This window comes from Microcebus murinus, chromosome 6 (genome assembly GCF_040939455.1).
Source record: "Microcebus murinus isolate Inina chromosome 6, M.murinus_Inina_mat1.0, whole genome shotgun sequence".
Taxonomy (NCBI): Eukaryota; Metazoa; Chordata; class Mammalia; order Primates; family Cheirogaleidae; genus Microcebus; species Microcebus murinus.
Window position 1 is genome coordinate 81746523 of NC_134109.1, and position 13370 is coordinate 81759892.

Below are 13370 nucleotides of genomic sequence, written 5' to 3' on the forward strand. Positions count from 1 at the left end.
CCAGAGAGCCAGATATTGAACCTAGAAAGGTCTAACATTTGTCCTCTTAACCATTAAACTATCAATGTAGCTGTTCAGAGGAAGAGAAAAATAATTCTAAGCCCTTTCCCAAAAAAAGTTCAGGCCCCATTAAGTTAATATTTTCCACAAATGCTCTGTCTTCAAATAAGGGGACCTGAACCCTGCTTTTCTGTACTACTACAGGAAGTTTGGAGAGGATGGGTCAGTAGATCCACAAATAGTATCAACCTTATCTTAGCGTCTCTGTGTTGTCAAGTGCAAGTATGTACAACCCTGGGTTACTTAAGGTTTTCCTAAGTTACTAGCAGCATTAGTGAAACCATATGTTTGAACAGTTTCCAGCAGTTGTCTAGAATCATTTTCCAGTTTAAATGTTCTTGCTAACAGACAGAGTTAGTTTTTAGTTTTTTTTTCAAACTGTTCTTTTGACCTTAAAGTATCCATAGTTTTCACTCATTCAGCAATTTCCGATAGCTATATTTGAAATCAATTATTTATTTAATTGTTTTGAACCGTTCCCTTATCCTAAAGTAGTCTTTTTTTTTTTTTTTTTTAATATTATGAGTCTACTTTGGGTAGGTAACATAGTACATAATAAAAAGAACTATAGAACTACCAAAAACAAACGAATGAACCTATCAGTGAAAAATTTCTTTGGAAAAATACAGGCCTACCATTATTCTTGGATCTTGAACAGTCATCTTAAAATCTCCAGAGATGTTGATTCTAGTTGGATTTAAGAAGGGTATGTCTGATAATATTACTGATACATCTGCAATAATCAGGGAGATCCATCTCTTAAGATTTATCTTGCTGAACTTCTTTTTTTTTTTTTGAGTCAGAGTCTCACTCTGTTGCCCAGGCTAGAGTGCCATGGCATCAGCCTAGCTCACAGCAACCTCAGACTCCCGGCTCAAGCAATCTTCCTGATTCAGCTTCCCGAGTAGCTAGGAGTAAAGGCACACCACCATGCCCAACTAATTTTTTCTATATATTTTAGTTGGCCAATTAATTTCTATTTTTTTTTAGTAGAGACAGGGTCTTTCTCTTCCTCCTGCTGGTTTTGAACTCCTGACTTTTTTTTTTTTTTTTTTTTTTTTTTGAGACAGAATCTCACTTTGTTGCCCAGGCTAGAGTGAGTGCCGTAGCGTCAGCCTAGTTCACAGCAACCTCAAACTCCTGGGCTCAAGCAATCCTACTGCCTCAGCTTCGCAAGTAGCTGGGACTACAGGCATGTGCCATTATGCCCGGCTAATTTTTTCTATAAATATATTAGTTGGCCACTTAATTTCTTTCTATTTATAGTAGAGACGGGGTCTCGCTCTTGCTCAGGCTGGTTTTGAATTCCTGACCTCGAGCAATCCGCCTGCCTCTGTCTCCCAGAGTGCTAGGATTACAGGCATGAGCCACCGCGCCTGACCTGAACTTATTTTCTTAAACAGGCAATTTTTTAGAGCAGTTTTAGGTTCATAGCAAAATTGCACGGAAAGTACAGAGTTCCCATACACCCCCATCTGGACATGAAACACCTCCCCCCAAATCACACCCCATCAACACCCTGCACCATAGTAGTATTTTTGTTACAATCTATGAACATACATAAGCATATCATTATCATCCAGAGTCCCATCTTGGTAGTGTGCATTCTGTGGGTTTTGACAAATGTGTAATGGCACGTAACCACCATTACAGTATATAGAATACTTTCACTTCCCTAAAAATTCTCTGTGTTTTGCCTAATCATTCCTCCCTCCTTCCTTTGCTCCCTTCCTCCCTCCCTGGCCCTGGCAACCACTGATCTTTTTGTTGTCTCTGTGGTTTTGAATTTTCCAGAATGCTATACAGTTGGAATAATATAATATGTTGCCTTTTCAGATTAGCTACTTTCACTTAGTAATATGTATTTAAGGTTCCTCTATGTTTTTTTCATGGCTTGATTGCCTGTTTCTTTTTTAGTGCTGGATAATAATCCATTGTCTGGATGTACTATAAATTATTAATTCACCTGTTGAAGGACATCTTAGTTGCTTCCAAGTTATTGGCAATTATGAATAAAGCTGCTATAAACATCCATGTGCAGGTTTTTGAGAGGACATAAATTTTTAACTCTTTTGAGTAGATACCAAGGAGTTGGATTACAGGATCATGTAGTATGTTTAGTTTTATAAGAAACTGCCAAACTTTCTTCCAAAAATGTCTGTAACATTTTGCATTCCCACCAGCAATGAATGGAAGTTCCTGTTGTTCCACATCCTCACCAGCCTTTGGTGTTGCCAGCGTATTGGATTTTTGCCATTCTAGTAGGTGTGTAGTGGTGTCACATTGTTTTAATTTGCTATTCCTTAATGATATATGATGTCGAGCATCTTTTCATAGGTTTATTTGCTGTCGGTAGCTCTTTGGTGAGATTTCTGTTCAGATCATTTGCCCATTTTTTAATCAGGTTGTTCATTTTCTCATTGCTTTGAGTTTTAAAAGTTCTTTGTGTATTTTGGATAATAGTCCTTTGTCAGATATGTCTTTTGCAAATATTTTCTCACAGTCTGTGGCTTGTCTTCTTATTCTTTTGAGAACTTAAAAAAAAAGTTCTGATTTCTAGATTCAGTTGCCCTTAGGATCCCGGGTATTGCTAGAGCTTTTGGTTTTGGCTTCAGGTTTTAGAAGTCCCCATACAAAGCATCCAGTAGGCTGTCACCTATCTAGCTAATACTTAAAAAGATGGGAAGGCTATTTTACACATCATTTATCTAATGCTTTCATCTCCTTGTACTCCAGGAAAAAAGTCAGACTGCCCACCTTTCCTTTACAACTCAACCCTCTAGCTTCAGATTGCCTTTCAGTGACATATTTTAGCCTTAAAACTGTTCTTGGTGTTCACAGTGAGTTGTTTCCATCTGCTTCATTATATTATCATAGTGGGAGTGGGACATGGTGTCATCTGCCCCCTATTGAAGGCAGCAGTTTTTCCAGGTACCTAAAATGAACTAAGCCCCCACAGTTCTTGAGGAATGGTAGCTGCATCTTAACATTTCCCACCAATCCCAGGTTTGGAGCCTAGTGGTTTTGCCTCTTGACATCGTGTACTATTGAGTGAATATAATATCTTCAAATATGTTTTCATAAAGCCTCCAGGAAATTATTTGAATTTGGATAAAGACATTAACAAAGTAACATTTTTGTTTTTCTTGCAATCCACTGAGTACTCCCTCTGCTCAGCTGTGCATGAGCTGTGGGAAGAAGTAACATTTCAATCTAGATGTGACTTTTGTTCTGTCTGTATCTCTGTTCCCATTTTCTGCTGGAGTACTAGAAAGAAAGGTGGGATTTTGTGAAAATTTTTCCAACTAGTAAATAGAGGACAGATTCAGGTGGTCTAATGAAGAGAAATACACCCCTCCTTCAGTCTCTGGGAATTTTACCTGGACAGAATTCAGGAAGCAAAGAGAACCCTGCCCAGTTTTTACCTTTGCTACTACAGGGTCATGAACAGACAGTGCTGTGAGGGAGGTGGGGCAAAGGAGTGGGAATTGTTTAAGGCCCAAGTCTCTTCACTGCTCCCTGCGTTCTTTTGGCCCTATGTCTGAATATTGGGAGCATTAAAAACAAAACATAAACATTTCACTGGCCAAGAAGCTAACTGCAGCTGCTAAAACATAGAACAGATAGTGTGGTCTTGAGTTAGCAACTCCTTTGTCCCTAATTACATGTATTTCTTCACTTAATCTTTCTAACAAATCTGTGATATAGATACCAAATATACATTTTACAAGTAAATAAACCTGTAGTTTGGTTTACAGAGTTTAAGTAACTTGCCAAAACTCACACAGCTTAAAATTATAAGAACCACAATACAACTTGAAACCATATCAGATGATTCACAGAATTGAAGGGAAAGTTAAAAATGGGCAGGAAGGCATGGGACCCTAGGCGGCAGAGAACCCAGGCAAAGCCATATCACTGAGTAGGCTGATTTGAGCACCACATTTGACACTTTTTTCTTTTTGAGACTGAGTCTCACTCTGTCACACTGGGTAGAGTGCAGTGGCATCTTCATAACTCACTGCAACCTCAAACTTCTAGGCTCAAGCAATCCTCCTGCCTCAGCCTCCTGAGTAACTGGGACTACAAGCATGTGCCACAATGCCTGGCTAATTTTTCTATTTTTAATAGAGATGGGATTCACTCTTGCTCAGGGATGCTATGCCTTCTCCATAAGACTTGAACTCCTGAGCTCAAGCATCTGCCCACTTCGGCCTCCCAGAGTGTTAGGATTACAGGTGTAAGCCATCACGCCCACACCTGGCACTGCAACCTCTGTGTGCTAAGCAAGCAATGCTCTTGGACTCTTTTTTTTTTTTTGAGACAGAGTCTCACTTTGTTGCCCAGGCTAGAGTGAGTGCTGTGGCATCAGCTTAGGTCACAGCAACCTCAAGTTCCTGGCCCCAAGTGATCCTACTGCCTCAGCCTCCCGAGTAGCTGGGACTACAGGCATGCGCCACCATGCCTGGCTAATTTTTTCTATATATTTTTAGTTGGCTAGTTAATTTCTTTCTATTTCAGTAGAGTTGGGGTCTCTCTGTTGCTCAAGCTGGTTTTGAACCCCTGACATTGAGCAATGGCCTCCCAGAGTGCTAGGATTATAGGCGTGAGCCACCGCGTCCAGCCCTCTTGGACTCTTAAATGTCACCATGGAGAATTTATCAACTACTGCTTTGTTTTTGTGTCTCTTTCAAAATTCAAGTGAGAACATTTAGTTAGCAGGCTTCATTCATGTGCTAGTGTTCCAGGGGCCAGGAGATGGGGATGAGTATCTGGCCTGTTTGGCTTCTTTAGTAGAAGATTGGGCCCTGGCTCCCACCAAGACTGACACAATCAGATTCTCCCCAAATAGAAAGAGTATTTGGAAACTGGGCAGCCATAATACGAAGGGTCGATGTCTACCATACAAACCATGGTATGCACATGTCCATGTGACATTCTGCTGATGATTGGTTGAACTGGGAAGCTGTGCTGGACTATTTTTTCCTGAGACGAGAGTCTGTCTAACAATTCAACAGGACTTTTAGGCAATATACAAAGTATAGGAGTTTTCACATGAGAATGTCTGGCTGTTTCTGATTCACTAAAACTGGCCAGCAAAACCAGCCAGGGTCAATCTGAGGAGAGAGTGGATAGAAAATCAACCCATAAAGAAAATCCTTCCCTAACTTCTGGGCTTAATGTATCCTCAGTGTGGTATCTTAAGACACTGAATTTGTATGTTTCTGGGCAGTATTTCACTGTAGCTTTACCCTGTTAACCATATTAAACATTTTCTTGTGAGAAGGAAAAAGAATTATTTTACTTGCATGTCTTTGCCCTTCTGTAGACTTTTTTTTTTTTTTTTTTTTTTTTTGAGACAGAGGCTCACTCTGTTGCCCTGGCTAGAGTGTTGTGGCGTCAGCCTAGCTCACAGCAACCTCAAACTCCTGGGCTCAAGCGATCCTCCTGCCTCAGCTTCCCAGGTAGCTGGAACCACAGGCAGGCGCCACCATGCCTGGCTAATTTTTTCTATATATTTTTATATATAGTTAATTTCTATATATTAAATTAATATATAGTTAATTTCTTTCTATTTTTAGTAGAGATGGAGTCTCACTCTTGCTCAGGCTGCTTTCAAGCTCCTGACCTTGGGTGATCTTGCCGCCTTGGCCTCCCAGAGTGCTAGGATTGCAGGCGTGAGCCACTGCCCCCGGCCCTTTCTTGTAGACTCTTTGCCTTAAGACTAGGAAACATATAGTTTTTTAAAAATCTTAAGTGTATTGTTTCCAGCATATAGTAAGCATTTTTAAAAATACTTAAATGACTGGCTGGCTGAGTGAATTTTTCTTAGCCATCTTTTTCTGAAGCTGAATGGATTTTTGTGAAATGAGTCATGTATGTTTGAAATATTTTATACTTTTTTTTTTTAGATTGTTCTGGGAAGAAGGACCATAGTGACATTCTCTCTGCTTTTGTTGTTACAGGTGTTCCAGGATTTAGGGATGGAAGTACTATCTGGAGCTGCCAAAGGCTATAACATATGCCTTTTTGCCTATGGCCAGACAGGCTCTGGGAAGACATATACCATGCTGGGGACCCCAGTGAGTATTATTTAGTATTATAATGAGCTATCTTCCTAGTGCCACAGCAAGCCTGAATCTTACATTGTCCTGGCCACTGTGAGGTGGAATGTGATTGATTTCTATAGTTAGTCAACTTTAACAAGATTTAACGAGCCCTCTTTTGTATTAAGAATAGGTTTTTCAGCATTTAATTGAAAGATAAACTTTGAATAATTAGCCCCTCTTTATTAAAATCTGGAAAGCTTTAGAATTTTATAGCCCCATTTTATGAAAGTAGACCTCAGTCAGTTTTACTGAATTTCTCAATACCAAGTTCATCACTTGAAGTTTTTTTTTTTCCAGCATATTATGGGAGTACAAATGTTAAGGTTACATATATTGCCCATGCCCCCCCACTCAAGTCAGAGCTTCAAGCGTGACCATCCCCCAAATGTTGCACATTTCACTCCTTATGTTTGTATATACCCATCCCCTCCTCCCTCCTCCCCCCTTCCACCTGCCCGACACCTGATAAATGTTATTCCTATATGTCCACTTAGGTGTTGATCCGTTAATACCAATTTGCTGGTGAGTACATGTGGTACTTGTTTTTCCATTCTTAAGGTACTTCACTTAGTAGAATGGGTTCCAACTCTATCCAGGAAAATACAAGAGGTGCTATATCACCATTGTTTCTTAAAGCTGAATAGTACTCCAAGGTATACATATATCACATTTTATTAATCCACTCATGTATTGATGGGCACTTGGGCTGTTTCCACAACTTTGCAATTGTGAATTGTGCTGCTGTAAACATTTGAGTGCAGGTGTCTTTTTTGTTCTGGACAAGACCTAGACTGAATCTTAAGTGCTAAGTGGGGCTATGCAGAGATGGAATTATTGTGGCCCAGCTCTAAGCCTACATGTGTTAGATCCATGCACTAGAAGGAAGCAGGAGAACCAGCTCCTGGGCCGGGTGATTTCAAAAGTATATAGGATTTAGTGAGAATCTTCCTTCATTATAGAAAATTAAGAGGGCAGAATTCCTCAAGAATACCTCTATTTTAGGTTTAGAAGTATCCTGTTGAGGTGGTTGACAAATAATACTATATGAGGACGTTCTCTAGGTCATTATTCCTCCTAAATGATCATCCCTGCTGCCTTGGGCCCAGCTCATTTCCTACTTTGTCCATGTTTATTGTGGGTTCACATTATTTGAAATTAAAAGAAGAAATTGCCCACTAAACCAAAGTATAAAGCCTTTAACCTGACTACAAGTTAGCACCGAACACAAGAGGGAGAAAGAAGCCACCCCTCTCTAAATGTGTATTTCAAATACCCATGTATTCTGGTCTTACCTGTGTGTAGGGCTAGGAGGTGTAGGAGTTTAGGAGGAACCACAGTGGTAAATTCAGTTTTTCCAAGAATGACATAATCTTCATTGCATAAAAGCAGGTATCTGGGTTTGCTAGCTTCTCTTTTCATCTTGTGATTATATGCCTCTTATCTGGTACATTCTTCCCATGAGTGTGTGTTTTGAGAGCACTGGCATATAAGTCTTATATATGCCTCCATGGAAACTGCCTAAAGTGAAGAGGCTATAAGGAGCCTACGTTCCTATCCCCCATGCTGAGGATGGTTCCTGGGTATTGGGTGGAGGAGAGTGTCACCTTGAGTAAACAATAATGCTTTCCTTTCTTTCGTTCTCCAGGCTTCTGTTGGGCTGACACCCCGAATATGTGAGGTAGAGACTCTCTTTTGACTGGATTCTTTCAAAGTAGGTTTCCTTTGTACATTCCCTACAATGAATCCCCAACCCTCTGATTTGTGCAGGGTCTCTTTGTCAGGGAGGAAGACTATGCCTCACCGCCTTCCTCCTGTAGAATAAAAGTAAGGTAAGTACCTATCAAGATATGGGACCCTACAGTGTTTCTACTTTTACTCCAAATTCTAGCTGTCCTCTTTTTGCTTCCAGAGTTACCAGAGAGATGGAGAAAAGCCACAGAAGAACAGTACAGGGAGATGAGAAACATACTTAGGTCCTTGATTCTAGAAAACTTAATTCCCTACCATTGGACTTAACAAGTAGTTCTCTCCTTCTGTGGGCCAGCTTAGCCGGGCTGTCTAGTTTCCCTTTTCTTTTCTTTTTTTTTTTTTTTTTTTTTTTTTGAGACAGAGTCTCGTTTTGTTGTCCAGGCTAGAGTGAGTGCCATGGCGTCAGCCTAGCTCACAGCAACCTCAAACTCCTGGGCTCCAGCGATCCTTCTGCCTCAGCCTCCCGAGTAGCTGGGACTACAGACATGCGCCACCATGCCCGGCTAATTTTTTTTATATATATATCAGTTGGCCAATTAATTTCTTTCTATTTATAGTAGAGACGGGGTCTCGCTCTTGCTCAGGCTGGTTTTGAACTCCTGACCTTGAGCAATCCGCCCGCCTCGGCCTCCCAAGAGCTAGGATTACAGGCGTGAGCCACCTCGCCCGGCCTCCTTTTCTTTACTTTCTGTACAGATTCATGCTGGCTTTGGGGATTCTCTTCTAGCCCCCTACTGGATTATTCTCCAGGGCAGTCATTCTCAAACCCTAGTTCCAAGACTAGTGCTGGCTATTCCAAGATAAAGTAACCAATATACTGTGAAATATTGATGTAAGTTTACCAATTTCCCTTTATTCTTTGTTTTTTGGTTTTTTGTGTGTTTTTTTTTTTTTTTGGTATTCATTATCCTTTTTTAAAAAAATTGACCTGTAATTCACCTAACATAAAATGAACTTACCATAAAATGTAAAAGTGTACAGTTCAGGGATTTTTACAATATTTATAAAATTATACAACCATGGCCCCTATCTATTAATAGTTCCAGAACATTTTCATCACCCCAAAAGGAACAACTGCTTTTTTAAAAAATTAAATGATTGTGAATGTTATTTTTACATTTTTTAAGTTTGCAAAATTATTTGCAAACTTCTGTGTAGATATACACATTTATATGTATACATATATGGATATATATTAAATGTTTTATTGTCCATAAAATCTGGGAATTACTATTTTGAGAGACAGCTGGGGTTTTTATGTCCAGATATAAGGAGGTTAGGGAAAAACATGAGACAAGTGTGAATATAGTTCATCTTTGAACTGGAACATTTTTTTCTGACTGCCGACTCCATAGGCAGGCTTCCATGTTCTGGTGAGGAGGACCTTTCTGTTTTCTTTCTTTCTTTTTTTTTTCCCCGTTAACCATCTGGAGGCATCAGGTAGAGTGGTGAGGAAGACCTTTCTGTGAGAAGTCAACCTTCTTATTTAATAAAATATTTACTGGTTTTAATAAAGAATTGTAACTGTTTTTTAAAGGAATGTGATGTCAGTAGATACTTATGCAACAGCATATTATATAGAGAATACCAGTATATAAAACATATAAAATGATAATTATCCTACTTAAAGCATGGGTGGAGACTGGAACCTTTCTTACTTAGCTTCCCTTGTTACATCTGCACTTGAGGTACCTTCACAGAACAAAAGATCTCAAGGAACATGTTTGAAAATCAAGAAACAAGCTCTGTAGACCCCGTGCTGTGAAAGTCTGATCAAGGCAGAGTCTGATGACAGAATACCCTAAAAACCACACTGAAATAGCCCCTTGAGAGCTAAACTTAAGTCAGCACTGACATTAGAAACCTAAAACTGTGAAATAATGACAGCCAATGCTCAAAACTCTATTGTATGCGTATGGAAAGACACTCAAGGGAGAACTCTGGCTGGATCAAAGTCTTAGAGTCAGAGGTAGAGCTGCAACAGGAACTAGGACCTTCTGATTCTGGGCTTAGTGTTTTTCCTACATTTTTCAAAATCTGATTATGTAACCTTTCTCTGTTTGTCTCTAGTTTCCTGGAAATCTATAATGAACGGGTACGGGATCTGTTGAAGCAATCTGTTCAAAAAAAGTCGTATACCCTGCGGGTCAGGGAGCATCCGGAGATGGGGCCCTATGTACAAGGTGAGCTACTGTGGTCCTGGAGATCTGAGACCAAACTGAAGCCTGGGAAGCTCTCCCGATGTGCACTATTTTATTCAACATACATGTAATGAATACTTACCATGTGCCAGCTACTGTACTAGACACTGGTTATGCACTGATTAGTAGAAAAGATGTGGTCCTGCCCACACAGGTGAGCTTATATTCTAGTGGACATGAGTCTGAAAACAAGCACCTAATGACAAGTTATGATAAAGGCTAATACAAAAATAACTAGATGTAGTGATGGAAAAGAACACCAGTAGGTATAGGTGACCCACCTGTACAGGGTTGGTCAGGAGAAGCTTTTCTGTGCAGGTACCATTTAAGCTGAGACCCGAAAGGAGTACAGGAGCCAGTCCTGTGAAGAATGGTGTAGCTATGATGAGTGTTTGAGGAAAGGGGATAGGCTGAACTAGAGACCTGAGAGGAGGCTTACTGTTTTCAAGGAGGCCAGTGTGGCTGAAGCAAACCATGGTAAATGAGGGGGGAAAGCGGTATGGAATAAGCCTCAGCTTCCCTAGTCACTAGGATTAGAGGCATGAGCCACTGTGCCTGGCACAGTTTTATAGTGGAAACTTAAACTGGCTCCTGGCAAAGTAAGTGGTAATTTTTTGTTTGTTTGTTTCCAGGCTGGAATATTTGGGAAAAGATACTGGTAGCAGAATCAATGACTGTCAAACCTATGGTGACAGAATCAATGACTGTCAAACCTATTGGCCATCCCCTGATGAGAGACGAGACCAGCTCTTGATCTTTCATGTCCTTCTCCTTGTTAGGATTTAAATTAGCATAATGCTGTAGGAATAGGAACATAAAATTTACATGTGTTACTTTTTTTTTTTTTAAATAGCCCAATCTCACTATGTTCAAGGCTGGCATGTCCTTGACCTCCTGGGCCCAAGTGATCCTCCTGCCTCAGCCTCCCAAGTAGCTGGAATTATAGGCATGCACCACCACAACTGGCTCTATGTTACTTCTTTTTTTTTTTTTTTTTTTGAGACAGAGTCTCGCTTTGTTGCCCAGGCCAGAGTGAGTGCCGTGGCGTCAGCCTAGCTCACAGCAACCTCAAACTCCTGGGCTCGAGTGATCCTTCTGCCTCAGCCTCCCGGGTAGCTGGGACTACAGGCATGCGCCACCATGCCCGGCTAATTTTTTTTTATATATATATATCAGTTGGCCAATTAATTTCTTTCTATTTATAGTAGAGACGGGGTCTCACTCTTGCTCAGGCTGGTTTCGAACTCCTGACCTTGAGCAATCCGCCCGCCTCGGCCTCCCAAGAGCTAGGATTACAGGCGTGAGCCACAGCGCCCGGCCTTCTATGTTACTTCTTATAATTAGCCTAAAAGGGTAAAAACTTCATCCACAAAAGAACCCATCTGTTCCTACTTAATTGCAAGATCTAGCCTAATGAAAGAAGGCAGATGGTGGGAAGCTGAAGTGGGAGAATTGATGCTAAGGCCAGGAGTTTGAGACCAGCCTGGGCAGCATAGCAAGACCCGCGTCTTTTTTTTTTTATTATTTTGAGACAGAGTCTCACTTTGTTGCCCAGGCTAGAGTGAGTGCCGTGGCATCAGCCTAGCTCACAGCAACCTCAAACTCCTGGGCTCAAACAATCCTCCTGCCTTAGCCTCCCGAGGAGCTGGGACTACAGACATGTGTCACCATGCCCAGCAAATTTTTTCTATGTATATTAGTTGGCCAATTAATTTCTTTCTATTTATAGTAGACAGGGGGTCTTGCTCTTGCTCAGGCTGGTTTCAAACTCCTGACCTCGAGCAATCCACCCGCCTCGGCCTCCCAGAGTGCTAGGATTATAGGCGTGAGCCACCGCGCCCGGCAAGACCTGCGTCTTGAAAAAAAGATTAACCAAGTGTGGTGGTGTGCACCTATAGCCCCAGTTACTTGGGAGACTGAGACAAGATGTTTGAGGCTACAGTGAGTTATGATATTGCCACTGTACTCCAGCCTCGGCAACAGAGCAGGACCCCATCTCAAAAAAAAAAGCATTACTTTCAAGGTAGACCATGAGTTGATGCAGCAGTATCAAACTTCTCGTCTTAAAATGTTTTCTGTGTGTGTGTAGTAACCAGAGGATACCTCAGACATGTCCAAGTGTCCTCCTCATTATACAGAAGACAAAATGAAATCTGGGAAAAAATTAAGGGATGTTCCTAAAGTCATACAGCTAGCTGGGAGAGGATTTACAACTGGGACCTTGCCCAGGACTGGAAGAGAGGCATGGGACAGAATACTGTACATTGAGAGTCTGGAAGGAGACCTAGGATCATACATTCTTTGATTGACGTAGTACCTGCAACCCAGAGAAGATATAAACTCATACAAGGCCGTACAGCTCGGATCATGCATCAGCATCAGTGACAGGATCAGGACTGAAATCTCAGGGCTCATGCAAAGTTAAGGACTCTTTTGGATACCTTTATGGAGTGACCCCTTGGAGGGAGAGAGGATGTTTGGTAGAAAATACTGAATTCTAAACGAAGGAAAAGTCTCTTAGGTCTTGGGTTACAAGTTTCCTGAAGTCAGTCCAGACTTTCTTAAACCATACAAACATAGGTGGACATTTCTCCCATTTTTTAGTGAAGGAGCCATGGGCTCAAATAGTATAGAACTAGCCTTATAAGCTAGGAGTAGTCACACTGAACTGTTATTCATGTTACTACCCTCTGATGACATTTTAGAAAATTTTTTATTTTTGAAAATGTTTGCTTTCTTTATTGATGTATTATTTGTCTGTCTTTATGCTTATACATTTTGTGAATATGACTCTGAAGTGGAAAGTGGTTTCTGGCTTGAAAACAATTACACAAGGATTTATTGAGTACCTACTAGATGCCTGTACTATTCAGGGCACCATGAGAACTATGAAAATATAAGGCCCTTAAAGAACTTGTAATTCCAAGGCCTGGCGCAGTGGCTCACAGCTGTAATCCTAGCACTCTGGGAGGCCAAGGTGGGAGGATCACTTGAGAGCAGGAGTTCAAGACCAGCCTGAGCAAGAGCGAGACCCCCATCTCTACTAAAAATAGAAAAAATTAGTTGGGCACGGTGGCACAACCTGTAGTTCCAGTTACTCGGGAGGCTGAGGCAGAAGGCCTGCTTGAGCCCAGGAATTTGAGGTTGCAGTGAGGCTGATGCCACAGCACTGTAGCCTAGGTGACAGAGCAAGACTCTGTGTCAAAAAAAAAAAAAAAAAAAGAACTTGTAATTACAGTTTATAATTTCG

The 13370-nt window shown here is 41.0% G+C and overlaps 1 protein-coding gene across 2 annotated transcripts in view; it reads left to right on the plus strand.

Annotated features, from left to right (window-relative positions):
* Positions 1-13370, plus strand: part of STARD9 (StAR related lipid transfer domain containing 9) — a 117921-nt gene that overhangs the window by 39241 nt on the left and 65310 nt on the right. For both annotated transcript variants that reach the window (XM_012766565.3, XM_076004283.1), the window contains exons 4-7: positions 6027-6143; positions 7816-7848; positions 7938-7999; positions 9990-10102. In XM_012766565.3, coding sequence (XP_012622019.1) covers positions 6027-6143; positions 7816-7848; positions 7938-7999; positions 9990-10102 — 325 coding nt within the window. The remainder of the gene's footprint in view (positions 1-6026; positions 6144-7815; positions 7849-7937; positions 8000-9989; positions 10103-13370) is intronic.